A 25,564-nucleotide genomic window follows, 5' to 3' on the forward strand; every position below is an offset into this window, starting at 1 on the left:
GACTTGTATCGCCATTCAAGAAACTGTTTATTTCAAAAGTTTATAAATATATAACTTTCATAAAAAGATGATCATATAACACATAAAACTACACAGTAGTTTACCGATCAACTATTCGCACTGCTTCAACAGGATATGAAGAAGAACACAAAAAGCTGCCCGGCGCGCTGCGAGGCAGTGACGTACGCATAAATGCACTTGCGGCGTTGAGCAATACTACCAAACTGCCAGCTGTTCAACAAAAACCGGTTCAGTATCGATCGTTAAACACAAAGATTGTCACGTGATGTGGTACAGCCCCTCTACACTACTGTAACATACACCCCTCACAGTCTAGTGGACAAACTCTGAACTAACAGTGCAAAATAGTAAAAAACAATTATATTGGGCGTCTACGCGCTTACGGCGTTCAGAGCAAAGTCGATCCTCGCGCGCATATGCGCTTACGGCGCTTTAAGGGTTAACATATGATGGGCGATATAACATTTAACTATAACCTACCAAATGTGTTGTGTGATGTCCAAAAGTAGCAAGAATACTTCAATCGACTTTGATATGCATCAGGTTCCGTTGCTAGACAACGCTACTGTCCGGACAGTAGTCCCGCACATAGCGTAAAACACCCACAGAGCCCGCGGTGCAGATCGACGCTGCGTGCTGTCCGCACAGTAAAACAAATGAAAGGATCGTTTGAATGAATTTACTAAGGAGACAATACATACTGTATACAATAAAGCAAAATATATGTATAATGTGTATAATCAAAATATTGACACCACACATATAGATAAAATCGCAATACCGGTAAAAGATTACCTTACTTTTAATTTAGTAGTAATAACCTATTCAATTTGTAAACAAGCCTAGCTGCTAATACGTCTACTCACGAAAACAATAACACAAGGGAAAAGAAATTAGGAACACGTGTTTTATTGTTTCCCTACTGATTCATAATAGCAATAAACATGTGAAATTTCAGTTGTTTCGCTGGCACTGTCGGGACAGTAGGCCCGCATTTCCAGGACGAACTGACGTATCAGAAAGTAAGTATATATACTTCATCTAGAACAAGCTTGAAAAGTTTCCGACAATTCCCGCAAGATCGCACCACGAGACAAGCGAAACGAATAAGCAATGCATTGTGCGTATCGGCACTGTCCGGACAGTGCCTCGCAGTTTTGGCGAGGGTCACGGGACTGTCCGGATAGTGACCCGCAGCGAACGTGTTAACTGGACTTTCAATACAGATTTTAGGACTACAGTAGGCCTATAATGAGTACCAAGACAGTTGTATCAATTAGAAATTTCTAAACTGGATTATAAAACCATTTGACTTATAGATATTCATAATTATTAATTGCTAGCTGTTTTTATTGGCTGCATTATAAGCGGCCACCACGTCACTTGAATTAACTAGGTTATCTATATATATATATATATATATATATATATATATATAAACGTTCGTTAGTCTAGCTAAAACTCGAGAACGGCTGGACCGATTTGGCTAATTTTGGTCTAGAATTATTTGTGGAAGTACAGGGAAGGTTTAAAAGCTGAGAAACATTGGAAGAGTTTATCAGAATATTTAATAATTCAGGAAAATAATTATAACATTTACAACTCGTAATCCAAACTTAACTGACCCTTAACAGCTGAAGTTCACAAAAGTCGCAGAAACATTTTTGTTTATATTTAAATTTTATAAAATATTAAATAATTATACAGTGTGTGATCAGCAGTTCTATGCTGATTACAAATACAAAATTATGATCTAATTTACTACGATTGAAGGAAAAGCAAAGGGATGGCACATTCTTTCTCTTATATAAGAAGCGGAATACAAGCGATGGAAGTAGATGCATTTGGACTAAAGTAGTCTTTTTAAGCTTACGTATGCACATATCGGGTTAAAAAGCAATATTACGTATAGCACCAAAACATATCACATACTGCAAATAAACTCTTAAATCTAAGTTTTATTTCAAAACCCATATATGTGTTTATTTTCTTAGTCAATGCGACAACATAAACTCAACTCTGGAACAGTAAATAAATCAGAGCGGAAGTGAATTTAATCGGTCGTAGCATACTTTTTGGACCGCAGTAACGTTTCAGTCGTACTTAAGTTATATATTTCCTTATCAGGACAAAGAGCAACTATTACTATGGCACTTGATAAATCTTACACAGGAAGTAAAGAAAAAGAGCTGAAAGTAGACTCTTTTTAGTCGGATTTGGTTTCATTTTTATAGGACTGGAAATAGTTTGATAGAAAATGAATCTCTAACAGACGGAAGTTGACATTGACTAAATTAGGTTTTCAAGACTTATGTCCATATAACAAAACCTAAAATAGAAACAATAAAAATTGTATTTACGTTTTGAATCTTTTAATCATGGATACTAAAATAATATGGTATTTAACTGGAATTTTACTTATGTTTATAAAAATTGTAGTGCTCCGTCATGTTATACCATAAATCCTCTCACTAATAATGCTATGATTTTCGATTTATAAAATTGCGTGTGAAGCCACGGGTAACTGCTAGTAAATTATAAATAATATATAAAAGCATTTGCCCTGTGATATTCATAATTAATAATTGCTATCTGTTTTTGTTTTATAGAGAAACAATATTGTTTAATAATCTTAAAAGCCTATTATATAATTTGGTTAGACATTATTATTCCAAATTATATCAGACAAAGTAAAATCATGTGAATGATATTAGATTAATGGCCGGTGGCAGCAAGTACAGAGCCTATGTACATGTGTTATTTGTGTCACAAAGTGTAGGACACGTTTGTCCTACAAAAGAGTAAAAAGTAACTGAATTTTATGTTGTGTTAGTGTTTACTTTTTATAAATATACATAGCCTAGATAGTTTTAGATAGCCTAGATTCATCAGTGTAGTGAGGAGATGAAAACTAGAATTAAAGGTGAAAATCAAATAGTGTTTCGTCACAAAATAAGCCAATTAACAAACACAAAGTTACAATAAACGCACTTGCGAAGACTTTTATGTACACTCTAAATTTGCTTTAATGGATATATTAACAATCATATACTATTTTAGTTGGAACCAAACTAACTATGACTTTCTGAGAATGAATGTAGTTTTGACATCATCAGTACGTGCAGAAATACCAATGGACATTGGCTATCGGTTTGTAGAGAAATTTATTTTATATGTTTATACAATTATAATTAAGGTATTTTTATTTTATATAAACTTATATACCTATATTTCTTTTACATATAAAAGTATAGCTTCACTATAATAGTACAATCTTAAAAGCCTTTAACGTAATCCAGTTTGACATTATTGTTCCAAATTAATTCTAGCATATTAAAATCATTTGTAGAGTACTACTTTACGTACAATGGCAATGTACATGTATTATTTCTGTCACAAGGTGTCGGACACGTTAATAATTCAAAATAGTAATTAAAGAACCTAACATTACGGGGCATGGTCACCTGAAGAAGCACCTACACAGAGTTGGCATCCTTCAGGAGGATCCGCTCTGTGGAAGGTGTAATGAGCAGGAGGAGACTGCTGAGCACCTGCTCTTTGATTGCCCAGCAATAGCAAGAGAGCGGAATGCCATCTTTGGTAGTTTGAACAGGGGTGGCGAGTTTTCCCAGGAGGACTTGATAGGTTGTTTTCGGCGGTTTGTTGAACTGCTGAAGTTGTAGACTGGTAGTCCTCATGGTGTTTCCGGGGTGCGCAAAAGGCCCTTGAGGCTTAAGTGCATGGCAGTAGGCCGCCCCAGGGAAAAAAAAAAAAAAAAAAAAAAAAAAAAAAAAAAAACGTTACACTGTTTTTCAAAACGTATTTTCTAAATGTACTTATCCTATAGAAAGTCTTCTATTCATCATTCAACTATAATTTGAAATACCTATAACATAATTTTGTTCCGTTATTTCATTTTTAGTGGTTGTAGATAATAATGGAAAATGATGATTTAATATTCATGAATATCGATGATTCGATTGTCGTGGTCGTTATTATACTGCATCCGAGTTTAGATAAACAGTCTACTTTATATTTTTATAATCACTATTCTAAGCAGCTATTTTTAGGACTATATTAAATTTATCTTAAAGGCTTAACATGAGAAAAACCTATGGATGATTCCGTACCTCAAAAACTTATGACCCAATTTTGATAAAACTTATCATATACATTCGAGACATAGTTTATTATGTATATTAATACTATATTACAAACCTCATTCTTAGGTCATGCCGTCTATTTTTAAAACTATATTGATTTTAAGGGCCAAATACAGAATCTGTATGTTATGGGTATAGTCTTGTACCTCAAAAACGTACAGGCCGATTATGATAAAATCTTGCATACATATTTTAAATATAGTCCTCTATATTATATTACTACCCTCATTCCTAGGTCACACCTATTTTTGGATCTATATCGATTTCACAGGCAAATAGAAAATTTGCAAGTTATGGATGGTCTCGTACCGTAAAAATTTAGCAGCTGATTTTGATAAACCTTTACATACACATTCTAGACATAGTTTACTTTATTATATTACAACCTTTATTCTTTGTTCACACCTATTTTTGGAGCTATATTGATGTTATAGGAAAAAGACTGGATGATCCTGTACCTATGTACAAGCATATTAACAACATTTTGGGTGAGAATACAGTTATGTAATTCACATATTGTGATAAAATTTTACATACACATTCAAGACATAATCCACTATATAACTAAGCACAGCCAAGGATGAGGGTTGTAATATAATAGTATAGTAGACTATGACTAGAATATGCATGCAAATTTTTATAACAATTGGCTAGGTACGACACCATCCATAACTTACAGATTCTGTATTTGGCCCATAAATTTGATATAACTCCAAAAATAAGCGTGGCCTATAAATGTTATATAACATAGAGGGAAATGTCTTAATGTGCGCATGCAAAGTTTAATCAAAATTGGCTCATACTTTTTTGAGTAAAGAGACCATCAATAGGTTTTCTTTAGGTCGTACCCAATAAAATCAATGTAGCTCTGAAAATAGGCGTGGCCTAACAATATAGAGGATTATCTTTAGAATCTGTATGGTTTTATCAAAATCAGCTTGTACATTGTAGTGGTACGAGACCTTCCATAACATGCAGATTATGTATTTGCCCCGTAAAATTGAGATAGCACCGAAAATAGATGCAGCTTGAGTATGAGGACTTATAATATAATATACTAGACTATATCTCGAATGTGTATGCAAAGTTTTATCAAAATCGGCTCGTATTTTTTTTAGGTATAGAACTTACTATAAGGTTGTTCGGAACTTGGTCTGTAAATCAGTAAAGTCCCGAAAATAGCCTCTGCAAATGGTGGTTATAATAATGAAAGTAGACTGTTCACTTAAAACCTGTATTTGTAGTATTTACCTTCATTATAAAATAATATAGAATTTGTTGTACGGCATTAGTTCAGGAACTAAGTTAGGAGTCAGCTGAGAATTAGTTGCGGGTACTTATTCTTTCTATGGATGGAATCTATGACCAGTTTCATGTAAGCGGCCTTGTGACATTATATGTAGGTTATGGCCTTAATATTTGGGGTTATTTGGAGTTTGTCTACCAGAGGTATTTTCATCTTGAGTGCTTCTTAGTAACATACTGACATTAGCCTATGTTAACTATGGAAGTGGAGAATATTGTATTCTATTTTCTGAACCATTATAATGTCCTATTTTTAATAACTACTTGCCAAAAGAGCCAAGACAATTCTAAAGTATGTTGCAAGGGTTTACATACGAGGTAGGTCCAGAAAGTAAGTTCCGTTTGGGAATACAATTAAAGTGAGTACAGATACAGAAAAATTATTTATTGCACAAAATTCTACAACTCTTCAACTACTTTTCCACATAACCGCCGTAATTTTGTAGGCATTTGTCGTAGCGTGGCACAAGTTTTTGTATACCTGCTTCATAGAAGTTCGCCTGTATCTTCAACCAGTTGGAAACATTTTCTGTCAATTCTTCGTCATTGATGGTCAAACACGTCCCAGCCAACTCACAAATTTAAGAGTTTTTCTGTTTTTCATCATTTTGGTCAGTTTCTACCTCCATGGTGAAGAATCATTTTTCCTTTGTTATATCAGTTCTGTTGACTATTATACATTATTGCAATAAATTATAGGGTAAGAGGATATGTGTTACAAGTTTTTTTTAAATTTTGTACCTTTGTGCTTTTTAAAGCAAGTGGTACAATTACAACAAAATATAATTTTTCATTAAAATCACAAGGATGACTTGTTACTTTTTGGTTAGAGTGACACATCCTTACCCCTACCCTGTAAATAAAGAACAGTTCCATAGAAAACAACACAATTCCACTCGAATTAAACTGCAGTCATGTACATTTTAAGTAATTCAATGTAAACAAACCTGTTGATTTTACAGATCAATATGAGGATGAAGAAGCGGAAGAGATTTCCAGTGAACTCTGGCAAGAAGCTTGCTGGATTGTTATCAGCGCCTATTTTGAGGAGAAAGGTCTGGTACGACAGCAGTTGGACTCCTTTGATGAATTTATACAAATGTCAGTTCAAAGAATCGTTGAAGATTCTCCACAGATAGACTTGCAGGCAGAAGCTCAGCATACTACTGGGGAAATTGAAACACCGGTAAATTCAATGTAAACAGATAGTCTAGTTAGTCAGCACTAATGCTCTGAGACGCAAGCAATATTTTTAAATTGTATTTTCTCAAACTGTATTAATTAATTTGACTAACTTATTTTACTAAAAATGTTGCTTTTTATTTTCAAACAAAAAATTAAAATAGCTTTTTTATTTTTTTGTTTTAGTGTTTACAAGAGAAAAAATCAAATCTCTCGTTTTATTCTGTACAAAGTCAAAAGACCAGATCGATTACTTAGTTTTACTTCAGAAGTAAAACGAATTTTAAATTTGTCTATAAAATCCATTGGTGTATATATTGTGTTAAATTTAATGTCTCTTTGTCGTTTCATCAATCTTGAAAGTCAGGCATAAATTTAAATCAGTGCAATTTAGAGTGTTTAGAATTTACATTTATGAAATATTTTATTAGTGTCTTTAGTTTTATTTTATTTCAGCCCCGCTATTTGCTGAAATTTGACCAAATCTATTTGTCAAAACCAACACATTGGGAGAAAGATGGTTCACCATCTCCTATGATGCCTAATGAAGCCAGGCTACGGAACCTGACATACTCAGCTCCTCTATATGTAGATATTACCAAAACAATTGTTAAAGAAGGTGAAGATCCGATAGAATCACAGCATCAGAAATCCTTTATTGGTGAGTAAAATAGACTACAAACAAATATAATTCAAGTAATTTGTATTCTAAATAATAGTCTGTATAGAATAAGAGAAAGTTATCATTCTTTACTTCAATATGAAGCGTAATTGGGTCTCATTCTCAACACAACAGGTAGTATTAAAACAATATTCTTGATAAAGTTCACAATATTTGAAAAATGCTGGGTGATTGCATAAATGTTGGAAAAGTTTATTAAACCAAAACCACACTTTGTAATAAAGTTATCTTATGTAAAATAAAGTATATTAAAAATGAGTCAAGAAAATATAACTAAAAACATAACTTGAGAAAATAGTTGTATTCATTTTATGTTTATAATTAATTATGACATCCACTATTTTTCATAATAGTATAGTGGTATAGGGTATTTAACTGATAGGCCTGTTAAGTAACTAAAATTAATATGAACTTTGAAACATTTTTAACCCTTCGTACGCTGAAAGCAAGTTGTATAAAATTGCTCTAATGCTCAATAAAAGAAATCAATAATTTTTTATTTTTTGAAAGTTATATATTTTTTTAGGTTTATTGGTCTTGCAACTGATGAAAACACATGATAGTTTTTTTATTGCTTTTATTTTATTTACATGAGTACATATACATGTAAATATACGCGGCAGTATATAAAGTACAATAAACTTTTCTGAAAGTAACAAAATTTATCACAACAGTAATATATATTATTTATACAAAATTAGTAGATAATGAAGAGAACAAATCCATGACAAATATGGAACATATAAAGAACACAAAATGGTACAAAAATAAAAAAAGGCACACTAATATTGGACTTGTGTGTGGTAAATCTCAAAACACTCATCTGGGTGGAGGGCAGGCTTGGCCTCACATGTTTTACATAGATATATAGTTTATCGCATTATCGATATGGATAACCCCGCACAACAGACAGCTAAAGCAGTATAGCAGGTTATAAACAATAAACAACAATACACAGCGGCCACCGGCAGCTGACTGTCACGCGCGAGTATTTCCACTTAGAGCGTACAGCTTGCTCACTGGCGATGTCGCAGACTGACAAAGCAAACAAAAGCTTCCGTTGTGATTGGTCCCAGCTGTTTTGATAAGTCACGCTTCACATTGCGTCATTAGAACACTAAATATTCACTCTCAAGCATTCTGGCGGCAATTTGTAGAACTAACGTAAATATATTGCGTTGTCAGGGGATTCCACGATCTATTCCGCTTAGAACGTTTCGAGTTAAATTTACTCGGCGGAATATACCGCTTACAGCGTACGAAGGGTTAATAAAATGGATGCTGATCTCCTTTTAAGATTTATTCTGCCAATCTCATTAGCCATTGACCTGTGCTAAGATCTTTTGAAGCAGAATAAGGGGAAGAGTGGGTACAGTATAAGTATACAGTACACCCGAAATCTTCCTAATAAACACATTCACTCCCCGAGCTTATAAAATTTTGCCCTGGTACAACATCCAGTACTAAACACTGTGCCACTTGGGAACCAAAGTGTTTACATCATATACTATAACTGCTATAGTGCTGGTGTATTACATTGAGTACTATTGCTTTTTACATGTAATGTGTTACATCTATCTAAAACTAAATAATTTGTTATTATTAAAAAGAATAATTTTTATAGAATAATTTTTTTAACTATCATTGCTGAATTCAGACATTTTATTAGATTTGAAAACAAAATGAACATTTATTGATACAAAGACGATAACAGCTAATTTATATAACAGGGCCTTTGTTAGGTACACTTTTGCTTTTTTGTTTTAAAGACAGAAATTTTGAGGTTTAGTGAGAAATCTATACAGTTCTTAGTAAATTTTATTTCAAATATAAAATGAATACATACTTCAAAATAAAAATAGAAAAGAATGATAATTACCTAGTTAATTAATCTCAACATACTAAATCTGTAAACATGTTTCCAGGAAAAATTCCCATCATGTTGAGATCAACTTACTGCTTGCTTAGTGGTCTGACAGATCGAGATCTGACAGAGTTGAACGAATGTCCTTTGGATCCTGGCGGATACTTCATCATAAACGGCTCAGAAAAGGTCAGTCAAATAATGTTGCTTTGTTTTCTCTGTAATAATATAGTAATTTTTTAGGTTGGTACTTTATTAATGGTCTAACTAGATGTACTTATTGCTATATGCATATCTGTAGAGAGGGGGGGGGGAATTTTGGAGGTTGTAACCCCTCTCCCATTGATACAAATATTTAAGGTATATTTGAACCCTTTCAGTGCCAGACATTTTTTTTATGTTAGTCAATAATGCTAAAAGTATTTTTGCAGATATTATCCAAAAATGCCATGCCATTTTTAGCAAATTGCATAAGGTTATTATATAATATAACTTTGTTATTTATTAGCAGTTTTTTATAATTTTTGTTTTGTACAAAACTGTGTATATTAACACTAAATATTCTCAAAACTTCTTATACTACCAAAAACACAAAGGATAACAACAATAAAATATATTTTTTTTTATTTTTAGGTTTGACACTCAAATAATTAACAAAACAAATTCTCACATTCAATAAAGCAATCACACTAAAAGAACATTATTTTTAACATATACAGTAATTTTTATAAAATAATCACCTAAAATAAAAATATTATAGAATTTTTTAATGCCACTCACTTTTTTATGAGGAACTAAAATGCATATCTTGATTAGCAAATGTCCATTTCCTGTACTGATTTTACTACTTGTTTTATTAGTGATAGCCATAATAATAATTATATAACATGTATGATAGAACAAAAATAATAGGCCTAACATGAGTTTGCTTATTTACATGACACAAGATATATCAGTTACAAAGTTTGTAGGTACTTTTCCTCTACTACTCATTTAAGAGTATTTTCATTCAGTGGGAACCTTGAAACATGCATAATACTTTACTACACATCTAAACTACACACATACTATTAGGCTATATTATAATTATTATAAACAAACATAAACATAACCACAACATTCTAACACTGGAAAACTAGGCTAACAACAATGAAAATAAAGTGTTTCTACTATGACATCATTGACAACGGGCCAACTTGATCATAAACTTTTGTTATTGTTACTGATTGATCAGCTGTGTTTGTGCATCATATAACATGCTTAATAGAAAGTGCGTGTATTTTTAATGGGAATTTATATGAAATACGTGTAATAATATAATGTATTATATTTTTAATATATTTTATTAAAAACGTGTGGTAACCCAGACAGTTTATGCACGTTTTTAAAACGTCCGGGTAACTGGCATTAAAAGGGTGAACTTGCGTTGAACTGAAAGTATATTGATGAACCATGTCTCGTAGTTCAGTTTTTTTTTATTTGTTTAAATATTTTAAGTAAAACAGCTGACATATAGTAAAACACAAGAATATATTCTTCGTTATCGACATTCTTTGGACCTCATCAAACAAACATGACTCCAGATTCCATGAGTCAAGTCTGAAACAGCATCAAATACCAGACACTGCAATAAAAGGAAGGCGAACTGGGGTCAAATTCACCATTAAAATTGGATGAACCCTTCCTACCATAGCTACGCTATGTGTTACACACAAGACTTGAGCTTAATAATTTTTCGGAATAACGAGTCCGTCTGCAAACCGTAGGGGTGTACAAACACAAGCCACTGCACTCCCACACTTCCCGCGCTTCAAATGAGAGAGATAGTGAATAATGGCCTTAAACGTCTACCGGGCATCTCTTTGAACGACCAATTTGTAATTAGCTTAACATAGTGTTATCATCGCTTTCGATGTTGGCGCTATTCGTGTATTACTGACATATGTTGATAATAAATATCAATGGTGGTTTAAGTAACAAAATGACATTTGTTATTAATGAATACCAATGGTGGTTTAAGTAACAAAAAAAAGTACAAAACCTTTAGTTTGCTGATTATACTGTTTTAACCCTTATAACGTCAGTATATCTTTTCACGACTTCCAGCAAACGGCACAATATTAAAAAAAAAAATTTGAATGTGTAAAGTTAATTTTAATTTTTACTTTCTATAATTATGGTAAGTATAAAAAAGTAAAAATTTTAAAATTATCTTGTACGTACATATATTTATGGGACATTAAATTGTAGATATAAATAAAGTCAAAATAAAAGGCACACAAAATTTTATTAGCTAAACTATAAACATTACCAGACAATTATATAAATATAATTAAAATAAATTATATATAATAAAATTAAAAATAAATAAAAACCATATAAACAGAAAACACGACGAAGGAAACCGACTCAGCGATGGTTAGACACGCACTACCTGAAGCCAAACTGCAAACAAAAGCGCGCGCGCTGTACAGCGTCTGTGCCGTGTGGCGGGGAGAGTGTCTAGACACCCCGTCTATTGTTTCAAACAATGTAACGCGACAGCTATATTTTGACGCTTGACATAGGTCAATAACCCACACACATGGTTGACGCATACCGTTAGTGACATTGATCGGATTTAAAAGGAACTTAAATTTGCTATAGACGCAGTTTTGTGTCGATGCGCCGTACCGCGTCTTTGCCGTTTGGAGATAGTTTGTCTATGCGCCATACGGGGTCTGTGGCGTTATAAGGGTTAAAATATTTCATTCATAAAAAGTTATTACATTTTACTCGCTGTTACTGTTACACTTCTCAGTTGGTATTGTTACAACAAAAATTGCTTAAGGCAAATTAGATGCTTAACAAAACGTGTTTCATAATAATTGATCTGCCCATAAAAATAAAAAAATAAACTTTCAACCCATTGGTGGTGAATTTGTGATATGCGGTATTACACAAGTTATTCAATAACTCATTAAATTTATTTTATAGCATTTTTTAACAAAAATATTATTAATACTGTATAGTAACTCAAGAAATGTATGTAAACATTAAAATGTATAAGAATTGAATTTTTATAAATGTGTAAATTTAATTTTTAATTAATTTTAGTTTATATTGCTGGAGCTATGTTTTGGAAATATAAACAATTTGCTGTTATTCAAAACAAAATCAATATAATGATAAATTAATAAATAGTAGAGTGTTAGGATGCTATCTGATGGAAAATATATTTGAATCTCTTGTAGTCAGAGACCCTAAACAACCAGCAAGTCCAAGTGGAACGAATACTCTATTAAAATTCTTGAAAAAACAAAATCTCTAGAAAACTATGCCATATCTCAGCTTAGACTAAAATATTCCACCCTTCTCACGTTTAGATGAGGAAAAATATAAAGTAAAATTGTTTATAATTTTCCAGGTTGCCCTGGTGTATTGGTGTATTCTTATCCCTAAAAAAGTTTCTTTTCTAATTAAAATCTAACATAAGCTGTATACTGATATTAAAACTAATTTCAATAAAAAGTATTTGAAAACAGCTTCTATCTAGATTTTTTTACCACAAAACACGCTTGTCATGAAACACAAGTTTTTAAAACTAAATTAATGTAAAACACATATATTAACTGTCGGAAAATGTGTAAGATTAACTCAAAATAAAGGTAATTTAGTTTTACAAAATAAAAACTTTACTTTGAACCAATTGAATAAAAAATAAGAAAGTTAGAGGCAATAACTAGAACGATGCGCGGGACGTGAGATTTGAGTGAAATCCCATCGCTCAGCGAGGACAGGCAGGTCTCGCACGCCCCGCCACTCGCACAGCGCACGTCAAATAGCGCCGCGTAAGGGTTAATTCTGGTGGGCTATTGATCTGTAAAATATACACATTTTGAAGTATTTGTCGGTTATTTATAATTTTATGATTATACAAGTTTGGCTTCTTATAAACTGATATTGTTTAGTGAATTAAAGGGAACGCTCTGTTTGAATAGTCTCTTTAAAGTGTCTATGAAAAAATTAATGGACTGTCTTTCAACATCTCTTTCATTAAAAACACTACTCCAATTTTCATGTTGCAATATTTTTCAAAACATTCGTGCATTAGTGTCTGTTATGACTAGTAGAATGATATTAAAATCTCCAACAAACAAACTAGATGTATTTTTGTTGATTTATATTCATGTATGTTTATTAATTAATACAATAGTTATTTGCTGATCACTATAATGTGTTTCTGTCACATTTTGTACAGAATTTATGAATATCAAAAATAGATTTTCAAAGTAACGAAATATTGTGGTTTATGAATAATATGTAACTTGAAGCATATTTTATATGTCTATATTTGTCCATCGCTGAGTGTCTCACGTGTATGTGCAATGCACACAATGGACATCAACCACTCAGCGGCACAATATATTTCCCATATTGATTTATATCCCAAAAGTTGTTATTGGTGTCATGGTTTGAATTAAAAAAAAATTAAATGTAAAATACATATCATAAGTAATACAAATTCACCCCAAATTTTCAAGTAAAAGATATGTATCCTGGAAGTCCATTTTAGAATGTATAAATTCTAGGTAAAAGGTGGAGATTGTGTCGTGTAGTTCTTAAGGTATAGCCAATTTCTGAAGTCTGTGTTGTTTTCTTTAGTATAACATCTTTTTCTTGAAAGTTTTTTGTTATTGGATGGTCTCCAAAACATTATATTTCATTATAGCAGTTTTTCTAGAGCAAAAAATAAGAGTAATATGTTCTCAGATGGCTGTCAAACACATTAATATTATTATCATTTAACATATTCCGGGGGAGTGTTCCCATACTCGGCTTCACTGAGAGTGACAGAAAATTTGTAGTGAATGACCCCCCCCATTTGGTCATCCTAGTGCATATGGTGGATATTGCAAGAATATATGCGATAATAGATTTCTTTATTTAGTTGAGTACAAGTCAAATTTTCTATTTTTCACATAAATAAATCTTTCATCAGTATGTTTTTATATAGTAAATAGAAGAGGTTATCCTATTTTTAGCATTACTCTGCCTATTTCTCTAAAATAATTTATCTGGCTAGAGCAGTTAGTGAAAAGAGGAGAATTAGTAAACTAAAAATATGCAGACAGGACTAATGGAACATGTTATGTTCTACTTAGGATTACTGAGCAGTCAACTCTTTCAGTACTTGCAAATTTTTATTACTTCTCTAATCTTATTAGTCTTCAAAGTAAGAGTTGTTGGTTAGATTTATATTTAGTTATATTTATAAAGTAACCAATAAAAAACTTAATAAATATCTTGTAGGTTTAAAGGGGTTCATCTATCATTTAATACAAGTATAATTTAGAATAACAGTCTAGCTGTAGCAACATTGTTTTTTGTCCAGGTGCTTATTGCCCAGGAGAAAATGGCCACCAACACAGTGTATGTGTTCAGCATGAAGGATGGCAAATTTGCGTATAAGGCTGAGATCCGATCTTGTCTGGAACATTCTTCTCGGCCAACCTCCACTCTCTGGGTCAACATGATGGCTAGAGGAGGACAGGTACACTTATATCATTTTTTAATTAACATATTTTGATTGATATTTATTATTCACCTGTAAATTACATGCTTCCTATCTATTATAGTTATATAAAACAAATTTAAAAACAGATCTTTTACTTTTTGCACTCATTATAGTTATGATCAGTTTCTTTAGAAAATGAAATGAAAATAGTCTTTAATTTGTGGCTGTGTTGAATTAGGGTTGTTTTAGCATACTCTTTCACTCAACTTCCACACTGCAAGCACGCATCACCTTTTCTTTAGTCGGAGCCTTTACAAGTAGATTGATAGTGAAAAATTCAAAAACACCAGAAACAACAGACATCACTGTCACATGGGATCACACTTGGCAGTACACCCAACCAATCCTGATATGTCCACTGTCCATAACATGGGTGGTAACACGCTCACCAAGCTCAGCAATTGCAAGCCTTTGCTCCTACGAGTTCGGTCTAGATAAGCTTATTCTGACTTTCCCCGTGGTTGTGCCAACCTGCTTCTCAATTTCTGCCTTAACATCTTCAGCGTCAGTGCAACAATCAATGTCACATACTTCAAGGGCAGCTCAAGGTTCAAGGCTACCGACAACTTAAGTTGAACCGAGCACACCCTTCATCGCATCACAAAACTGTGCTTTTCCTTTTAAATTTGTGCCTGCTCAAACGACATATCCTAACCTCGTTTTGTCACTGATAGAATCTCAGTTTACTTATTCTCAGGTTTAGACTTTGCTCGGATCTCTCAAAGCACCTAAGTGAAGGTCTTCCCTTCTAGAGGATTCAGAAGCGCCTCTGGACACGCCTTGGTCACCCTTCTTTCTTTTTTCTCGATGATATGAATTGATGCCATTCCTACCGCTGCTCCATCCGCCACCTAGAGTTTCTTTGGCCTTCTGCCGGCTCTTCTTATTTTGTGTAGTCCAGACATTTGATGACTGCACCTGGGGGGGGGGGGTATTTGTTTTTAATTTGATTTAAAAAATAATAGTTGATTGTGATTTTTCTAGTAAAAACAATATCCATGTAAATATCAATGGTATTCAAACTCCTCTCTTTCCATTATAGTGTGTAATGATGTTTCAGTAACTCAAGTACAACATATTTGTGTTATTCCTTCAATTAATCAGTACATAGTGTGAATGCATACTATTTTAAAGTTTTTAATTTTGCATTTTGTAATTTACTGTTGTTATTGTATAAATGTATTAAGTAAATATTTTTGGTTATTTGCAGAGTATTAAAAAGTCAGCAATCGGTCAACGGATCATCGCAATTCTTCCATACATCAAACAAGAGATTCCAATTATGATTGTTTTCCGAGCCCTGGGCTTCGTGGCTGACAGAGACATTTTGGAACACATCATTTATGATTTTGACGATCCAGAGATGATGGAAATGGTAAAATTTATTTGTATATTATAATTTGAATAATGTATATTCATAATAAAATTGTAAGGAAGTTCTTTTTTTATACATTCTCTGAACATAAATTTCATGTCATGATGTAGTTTTATTTTATTTGTCAAGAGAAAGTGTCGTCTGCTTTGAGTTGAAACAGGACTTGAGTGAGCTCTATTATTTAGTTAGTTTAATAGTGGAATTTAGTGTTGTAAGTGCTTAAAACATTGTTAATGTATTTTTAAAACTGTAAACTAATTTACTGAGTAATAGTTTACAAAAACTGTTAAACATAATTCAATAATTATTTCTAGACTGTTTTGATAACCTAAAAACTATAAAACAAAAAATTTGGTTTGTGAATTTTTAATTGTAGTTTGTGAAAATTTTTGTTAGTAAAGCACATTTTATTAATAGGCTTGGTGCAAGGATATCAATTTTTATCGGTGTGCTAATAATAATAATAACAACAACTTCTTTGTTCGGATTAAATAAAACCTGCTAAAGAGTTCTTGTATATACTTGTTCTTGTGTAGCTGAAGGAAAACAGACTCTTATCTCCTGACACTCTTATCAAGTTGTATAGCTCAGTGCTTGAGTCTGTATTCAGTAAACCTGAGGTCCTTAGATCGAATCCAACTGGAGGTGGTGAATCTTTTTGATAGTCAAAATAACAAATTATTATTAATAATTAATATATTTTTTGTTTTGTTTTTGTGTTCATTATTTGTAAATTTTTTTTTAAACTAATAAATTGCTTTTCTTATTTATTAATTTAATTTAAAGAATTTATATTTATTATATTAATACAAAAATAGTAAAAATAAATATTGTTGTTATTTTATATTTATTTATTTATTTTTTAACAAGATTAAAAATAAAGTATCAAAAATGCCTAAATATCCTTGTGGAAAATGTACAAGAAATGTTGGTAAATGTCACGCTGTATTGTGTAAAGGAACCTGCTCAAAATGGTTTCATCTGAAGTGTACAGACTTAAAACAAGAAGGGTTTAAACAAATTGAGAAACACAACACATTGTGGTTCTGTAATGAATGTAACTTAATTAACTTGAGCTACAAAGAAGACTAAGATGTTGAAAATATAAATGAGGACCTAACTTCAGAAATAGAAAACTTGAATGAAGTAATTAAGACATTGAATGAAGAGCTTACATTTGCCAAGGAAGAAATTACAGAATTAAGAAGTCATAGTTCAAGATTAGAAATTTTGGTCTTAGAAAAGGAAGAAAAGAACTTGTTACTTGAAAGAAAATTAAAGGCCTTATTGGACCAAATGAATGTAAATGTAGGAAAAGAATGGCAGTCTGAAAGAAAAAGTTTGCCTCTCGTAAAGAATATTCAAACACCTCACAACACTCCAGTAGCGACATCTGAAAAAGAACTCTTCTCAAATGTCGTGAGCAAGAACATCAGAAATCCTTCTAAAGGCAAAATGCATATAAAAAAGCAGCCATTAAGTACAATTTCAACCTTCAATTACTATGAAGTACTTTCTTCTGACACGGACGACTATGAAGACGAACTCCAGAATATTGATGCTGAGAATGTTCAAGTTAAAGTACAAAACATTGTTACAAAAAAGAAATTGCTACTTTGTTCAGACAGTCATGGAAGGGATATTGCTTGGAATATTAATAATATTCAAAACTCATTTGAGGCTATAGGTTATGTAAAACCTGGAGGAAAGAGTGAACAAGTCCTGAACATGATAAACTTCGAAAAAGAAAATTGTTCAAATGACGATGTACTTGTTCTCATGTGTGGAGCAAATGATGTTGCTAAAAACGAATCTCAAGTTGCCATTAATAACATTACAAAAGCTCTTGAAATGGCAAAATGTTACACAAGTAATGTAGTTTAGGTGGACTTGCCTAATCGATATGACCTGGCTGAGTGGTCGTGTGTAAATGAAGAGACAAAGAAAACCAATGAAATTCTGAAGAAGCTCTCTGAGAAGTATCCTAATGTGACACTAGTTGAAGCCAGTAAAGCAAATAAACACTTGCATACTAGACATGGTTTACACCTTAGTGTTAGTGGTAAAAGGTGGCTGGCTCATGAAATAATACAAGCAGTAAGAGACAATCCAGAAAAGCGACCCACATCATCTCTAAGTACTGAATCGCCAGTGATGCAGTCAGCCCAAACAAACAAAGTCAACAACTCGGGAAACTCACCATCTCCAGTCCCAAGTCGCCACCCGCCCTCGCCACTGATGACAACACAGTAACAGACTTCATGGGATTTAATATCTTTCATTTGAATATCCAGTCGATCAAAAATAAACTAGACATGTTAAATATTTGGATAAATGAACTTAATATAACTATCGACATAATAACAATTAATGAACATTGGCTTGTTGAGGAGGAATTACTTTTATATCCTCCACTAGGTTTTAATTTAGCCAGTAGTTATTGTAGAAAACCTCCCCTTATAAGAGGAGGAAGCAGTGTATATGCCAGGGTAGGGATGGAATTTCAAATAATTAGCTTGGAAAATTATTGTTTTCCTCTTGTATTTGAAGCTTCAGCAATTTTACTAAAAAAAAGAAAATTTCTTAATTGTAACTATTTATTGCACACCTGATTCTGATGTTAAGATTTTCTTCTGTTTACTAGATACACTTTTACAATTTTTATCAAAAACATACAAAGAAACCATAGTTTTGTCAGGAGATTTTAACATAAATATAATTAAAAATTCATTTGAAAAGGAGTCCTTTCTTAATTTATTACGCACTTACAATATGTATTGCTTGAACCTGGAAAACACAAGAGGAGAGGCATGTTTAGACAACATTATCACTAATATAAATACAAGAAAACTTAAATGTAAAGTAGTGGAACCTCACCTGTCTGACCATGCTGGCATCTTAGCTAGCTTATATAAATCTAATCTGACAAACATACAATGTGCTGTAAAAACGAATGACATGTACAAAAAAATAAGAGTGATGACGCCTATCACCATTGATAGTTTTAAAAAACTACTTCTTGAAGTAGATTGGACTAGGCTTAAGTTTTTTTATACTGTTGACGAGGCATTTTCTTATTTTATTAATTTATTGACTAGTTTATATGAAGAAACATGTTATTTAAAAGAAGTTATAGTTAAAATTTCAAAAAGGCCAAATATTCAATGGTTTACGCCAAAACTTAAGAATTTTAGAAGTTTTGTTTTAGTTTGTTATGACAATTTAAAAAATAGTAAAGGTACAGAAAGAGAACTGTTGGCTAAATCAGTGTACAAGGAAGCTAGAAAACGGTATAAAGCCTTGATTAAGGAAGAAAAGCTATTGGCAAATGAAGATTACATTAAGAGGTCTAAAAATAAATGTAAAGCTGCATGGAATATTATCAAAGCTGAAAAAAGCACAGAATCACAATCTAATGAGTCTTATATTGATTCTAATGTTTTTAATGATTATTTTATAAATGTAGCACTAGATATGAATAAAACTCAAGTACCTGATGATTTTAGTGTAGCTCTTAGCTTAGTAAATAATTATGTAAATAGTTGTACTCCAAGAAATACGTTATATTGGAAAGTAATTGTTGTTGAAGATGTCCTAAAGTGTGCTTCTGAATTAAATCTATCGGGTAGTGAAGATTACTATGGTTTTTCGAATAAGATTACTAAACAGATTATCAGTGTCATAGCTGAACCACTAACTTATCTATTTAATCGAATGTTAATTGAAGGCACATTTCCTCAATGTTTAAAAATAGCAAAAGTAGTTCCTATCTATAAGAAGGGTGATAAAACAAACCCTTCCAGTTATCGTCCCATATCTTTAATACCTATTTTTAGCAAAATATTTGAATATTGTATCAAAAACCAATTACAAAACTTTTTCATGCTAAATGGTCTCTTATGTAAAGAGCAGTTTGGGTTTTTACCAGGACTGAATACTACAAAAGCTGTAGAAACTCTAGTTGGTAATGTTATTCATAATTTTGAGTATAAAACAACATCATCTGCAACCTTAATTGATTTGTCTAAAGCCTTCGACAGCATACCTCATGAGTTACTTATAAGTAAACTTTATTGCTATGGTGTGCAAGGTAGTGAGTTGAATTTGTTGGTATCTTATTTGAAAAATAGAAAACAAATGGTTGTTCAGGGTTCTACTTCGTCACTCATAAAAACAATTCAAATTGGTGTGCCACAAGGCTCAGTTTTAGGTCCTTTTTTATTTATCGTTGCAGTTAATGATTTTCCTTTCAATTTACCCTGTATGTCAGTTTTGTTTGCTGATGATACTACTCTTCTAAATCACCATAGTACACTTAATGGTTTAATAAAAATACAAGAAAATGCAATGAAGGTAGCAACTGAGTGGTTTCAGGCTAACAGGCTTGTTGTAAACAATAGCAAAACAGAAAATATAATTTTTTCAATGGACCATGTAATTTACAAATGTTTTAAGCCTGTTAAACTATTAGGAATCTTTTTAGACAGTAGACTAAGCTGGGAAAGCCATATAGAAAATCTTTGTACTAAATTGGCGAGAGTAATTTTCCTATTGCGCAAATTGAAACTCTGCATCACCGAAGAAATGCTAATAACCTCCTACTATGCCTTTTTCCACTCCCACTTAGTCTATGGAATTTCTTTATGGGGAAATAGTTGCCATTCAAATAAAGTGTTTGTCTGGCAAAAAAAAGCAATAAGAATTATAAAAAATCTTAATGAAAGGGAATCTTGCCTGCAAGCTTTTAGGGATTTAAATATCATGACATTGCCCTGTTTGTATATATATTATTGTTTACTGGATGTGAAAGCAAATCTGCAAAGTTATACTGTTAGAGAAACCATACATACTTATAAAACTAGAAAAAAGTACATGTTAGAGCTGCCAAGGACCAGGCTTGAAAAAACAAAAGGTAGTCATATCTATATGAAAATAAAACTATTTAATAAATTACCAAAAGGAGGATGGATTGTAAATATAAATAGGTTTAAACGAGTTGTAAGCAAATGGCTTAAAGAAAAGGCATTTTACTCTGTGAATGAATATTTGGCCTGTGATATTAGTTCCTTAAGTTTATAATTTTGTCTAGTCAAGTTTTAAGTTTTTTAACCTTTATTTTATAGTTTGGAGATTTTATGTTTAACCACCTGACTTACATATTTTAAATATTTATATTGTTACATTTTTCATTGGGTTTTAATTGTATGTGTTATTTGTGTTTCTTGTCCAGTCTGTGTTTTTTATATATATTTACCCTACAATGCTTTCTTATTTCTTAAATAATTTTATACAACCACTCTCTATTTATACCAATTATTAGTTTTGTAAGTTCCTATATCTTGCAACATTCCTGTTAATTTTAAAATAAGTCTCCAATTATAAAATTGTTAATTTTTTAAGTATTACTGCCTAATAATGTGACGAAGTCTATTGTAACTAATTATGTTACTTAATGACTAATAAAGACATCTTGAATCTTGAATCTTGAATCTTTAAATCTTTCCCACTTAGAATATAATATAGAAAATAACATTCATAATCAATATAACAGATTTAATTATTTCTGCATTGAACTAAATATTTGAGAATATATATATATATATATATATATATATATATATATATATATATATATATCAAGGTAATTATAAACATGGAGTGAGTGTGCATCCTGTATAGTCTTAATATTACGTAAGGTTGGCTCTTAGGAAGGGTGGTTTGTTACAAGAAAGTTGTCAGGGAAACCTAAAGGAACTTTCTGAGCCAAAAACTTCAGGTCTTCATCAACCACTAGCTCATTTTGATCTGAGGGAACTTACTGCACAGTTTAATAAATTTATTAAAAAAATATTTCTTAATTGACTTTTTCTTTTTTAGGTTAAGCCATCTTTGGACGAAGCTTTTGTGATCCAAGAGCAGAATGTAGCTCTGAACTTTATTGGAGCAAGAGGAGCTAGGCCTGGAGTCACCAAGGAAAAGCGTATCAAGTACGCGAGAGAAATCTTGCAGAAGGAAATGTTACCTCATGTTGGAGTGTCTGATTTTTGTGAGACCAAGAAAGCTTACTTCTTGGGGTATGTTCAAGTAAAAAATTAAAGTCTGATTGAAAATGTAAGAAATTATGAAACACGGCAACTAACTATTAAAAGTGTGGTGTGATGTACAACACAATTATTTGTCTCTGAATATTCAATGGTAACAAATGAATTTTAGTAATGATTTCAGGTAACAAACTAGTAAACAAATCATCAATGAGTTACATGAAGCATTTTATAGAACTAAGAAGAAAACGAAATGCAATCAAGGAGCTTCTTCGCTAAGAGATTGGAATGATTGACTTCCATAGTAATATTAACAAGAGTTAATCAATGTCATTCCATTGTTAGATTTTGATGACATCTTTACTCAATCAAATTAATTTAAAATCTGAAAGATATTGATTTGTGGATCAAGAAGATATTACCTACTTCATTCATATATAAATTTGAATGTTTTTAGTAGTACTACTTTTATGGCCTGAATAACAGTCATCATCCCCCAGTTTACCAACTGTTGTTAGAAATTTCAATAAAAAGCTGTCAGCCTTTAAAATTAATATTAATTTCATTGATTGACAGCGCTGTATATGGGAAAAAATGAGGAACAAATGCAAGAGCTGAGGCAGCTGTACCTTCGTTTGAAACTGTTACTGTGGTACATGAGTAGCTCTATATTGAAAAACCAGAAGTGTTATCTGTAGTGATGACGATTTTAGTGTCATTGACATGCAGATTGTGCATGAATTGTTTATATTGAATTGTATGCTTTAGTGTGTGTTAGACACAGCATGACTATGCTAGTTGGAGTAATGTAAGTGTATTTTTTCAATACACAGAATGTCAAGCTGTAATATTATTAATTGTGGCTTTACTGTAATTTTTTGCACACTCAATGTAAATAACAGATGTTTTGCCAAAATACTAATATTCTAATCAAGCTTGCTTGTTTTTAGCTCTGAAATACATGTGTTTCAAAGCTACTGTAGATTAAAGCTTTACATTACAAGGTTATGAGGTAATGGGTATTAAACTAGAACTTCCTTTTCAAGAACATTTAAGGTTATATACTTCCTTACGTACCCTTGTCAATTACGTGCTCAATTAAATAAAAAAATGGAACCATCAATTGCAAAAGTAGAATAGTTAGTCCAAAATGCAAATATTTATTGAAATATTTTGTTTTAACTAAATTATAATATGATAAATTTCAGGTACATGGTACATCGACTGCTGCTAGCTGCCCTTGGGCGACGAGAACTGGACGACCGAGATCACTATGGCAACAAGCGTCTGGACTTGGCTGGGCCTCTGTTGGCCTTCCTCTTCAGAGGGTTAGTACCGATCAGAGTCTGCGTAGAGAAAAATTATAGATTATACAGAATCACTAGATAACTGAGTAACTTATAATTGATTGATTTCAGGCTTTTCAAAAATCTCATGAAAGAAGTGAGAATGTACGCACAAAAGTTTATTGACAGAGGGAAAGACTTCAATTTGGAGCTTGCTATTAAGACCAAGATCATCACTGATGGCTTGAGGTATTCATTGGCCACAGGAAACTGGGGCGACCAAAAAAAAGCTCATCAGGCCAGAGCTGGTGTATCTCAGGTAAAAATTATAAATGTAGCAACTTGTTTTGTGTGGCATTTGAATAGGGTCACCACGTAATTGGAAGTAGTCTTGGAATTTATCACACTTATAATAAATAAACAATAATCTGGTCTGGAAATCCAGTTATATAACTAGAAAATATTAAGTATAATTTGCTCTCTCAAAACATTTATAGAAACAAATAATAATTTGCATCATTTTTTGAGTTGGGAGCTGATTATCTTAATTGTTTGTTTACACCCTTGGCCTAGGAACTGTGAATGGAGATCAATGAGATGTAGTTAATGGTATTGTTATTAAGTGCACCAGCAACACCCGATTACAGTGTGGTCTAATCAACTGTTTATCCACGACCCATCCAAGACATCAGATAGTTTAAGGTTAGCTCCGCAATGTAGTGGAGTTGACCCTGGTTAAATGTTGTATGGATAAGTTGTGATTTTAACTACAGTTACCATTTTAATAAGTCTAAAATTTAATATTGATCATAATTGAGCATACAATGTTTTGTTACTCATTCAGCCTTGAACCTGAAATAAAAATGTAAGTCAACTGTAAGATTTTTTTTCTGCATTCTTATCAAATAAGCTCACTCCTCTAATTTTTATAAATAGTCCTTAATTTATAAATAATAGTGTATTAGATAAAGGTTTGTGATGGTGCAATAGATGGAACAGTTAATTCATATTGTCTTCAAGTAATAGTATTACACAGTAAAATTTATGTTATTTGTCCACACTTTTGTAATTTACTAAAAAAAATATCTAGAATTAAGATTTGAGTGTTTTGTTTCAGTTTTTAATTATTTTTTACTGTAAAGAGTTGATCTTGTACTGATAAAAAGGTTGCCCTAAACAGATATCAATAAGCCTCTTTTTTTATTTGTACTTCGATGAATTATTTTTAGTACACTGCAAACCTCAACTTCACAATGCCTTCCTGCTGTCTGCCTGACAGCTAACTGTGTCAACACTACGTTGATAGTTGTTTGTTCTTTTTTATGATTTCTCCCCTGATTTCTTCCAACAACATAGTTTGTTAAAAGAAGAGAATTGGGTAGTCTCTACTTCAAAACATTGGAAGACGTATAATAAAAATGATATGAATTTAAACGTTGGTAGTTAATCATCGTATTATACTCATCATAGCATTTCTTACATATACAGATGATGACAAAATATGGACACACACATACATACTTTTTTTCTCCAAAATACAGATAGTGATGAAATTTTTTCTCCATGGCTGTTAACAGATTAAATGTGACGGTTAGTTATGTTTAGTTGAAACATAAACTGTGAAATCGGAAATTTTCAACCAGAAAAAAAACCTAATTTTTGAAAAGAGTGAGTTGTCTAAAACATCACCACAATGTTGCTTTAAATCCTAACCATTATGTTGCAAGTCAATTTGTTTTTACATAGAAAATGTAGTATCTTATACCAGCTGAACAGTGCCCACAATATCTGCCGTACAATTAAATGAAAATGATTGTTCACAATATGTACCGATATGTGACTCTAAAGAGTGCAATATGTGTGACATAACATTTATTTGTAGGTGTTGAATCGATTGACATTTGCATCAACATTATCCCACTTGCGGCGAGTAAACTCTCCCATCGGCAGAGATGGTAAATTAGCCAAGCCTCGACAGCTGCACAATACATTGTGGGGTAAGTGTCTGTTGGTGTTGTCACAGCTTCCATACGTTCTTTAAAGTTCAGTAAGTTATCGTTTCTTTACATGTTACTGCTCAAATTGTCT

The 25,564-nt window shown here is 32.1% G+C and overlaps 1 protein-coding gene across 1 annotated transcript in view; it reads left to right on the forward strand.

Annotated features, from left to right (window-relative positions):
• LOC124359361 (DNA-directed RNA polymerase II subunit RPB2) overlaps positions 1-25,564 on the forward strand; it is a 115,288-nt gene that overhangs the window by 1,904 nt on the left and 87,820 nt on the right. The window contains exons 2-10 of the mRNA XM_046812041.1: positions 6,452-6,675; positions 7,128-7,332; positions 9,279-9,406; positions 14,592-14,750; positions 15,985-16,149; positions 22,027-22,223; positions 23,399-23,518; positions 23,609-23,795; positions 25,359-25,473. Coding sequence (XP_046667997.1) covers positions 6,452-6,675; positions 7,128-7,332; positions 9,279-9,406; positions 14,592-14,750; positions 15,985-16,149; positions 22,027-22,223; positions 23,399-23,518; positions 23,609-23,795; positions 25,359-25,473 — 1,500 coding nt within the window. The remainder of the gene's footprint in view (positions 1-6,451; positions 6,676-7,127; positions 7,333-9,278; positions 9,407-14,591; positions 14,751-15,984; positions 16,150-22,026; positions 22,224-23,398; positions 23,519-23,608; positions 23,796-25,358; positions 25,474-25,564) is intronic.

Source organism: Homalodisca vitripennis, chromosome 4 (genome assembly GCF_021130785.1).
Source record: "Homalodisca vitripennis isolate AUS2020 chromosome 4, UT_GWSS_2.1, whole genome shotgun sequence".
NCBI classification, from domain to species: Eukaryota; Metazoa; Arthropoda; class Insecta; order Hemiptera; family Cicadellidae; genus Homalodisca; species Homalodisca vitripennis.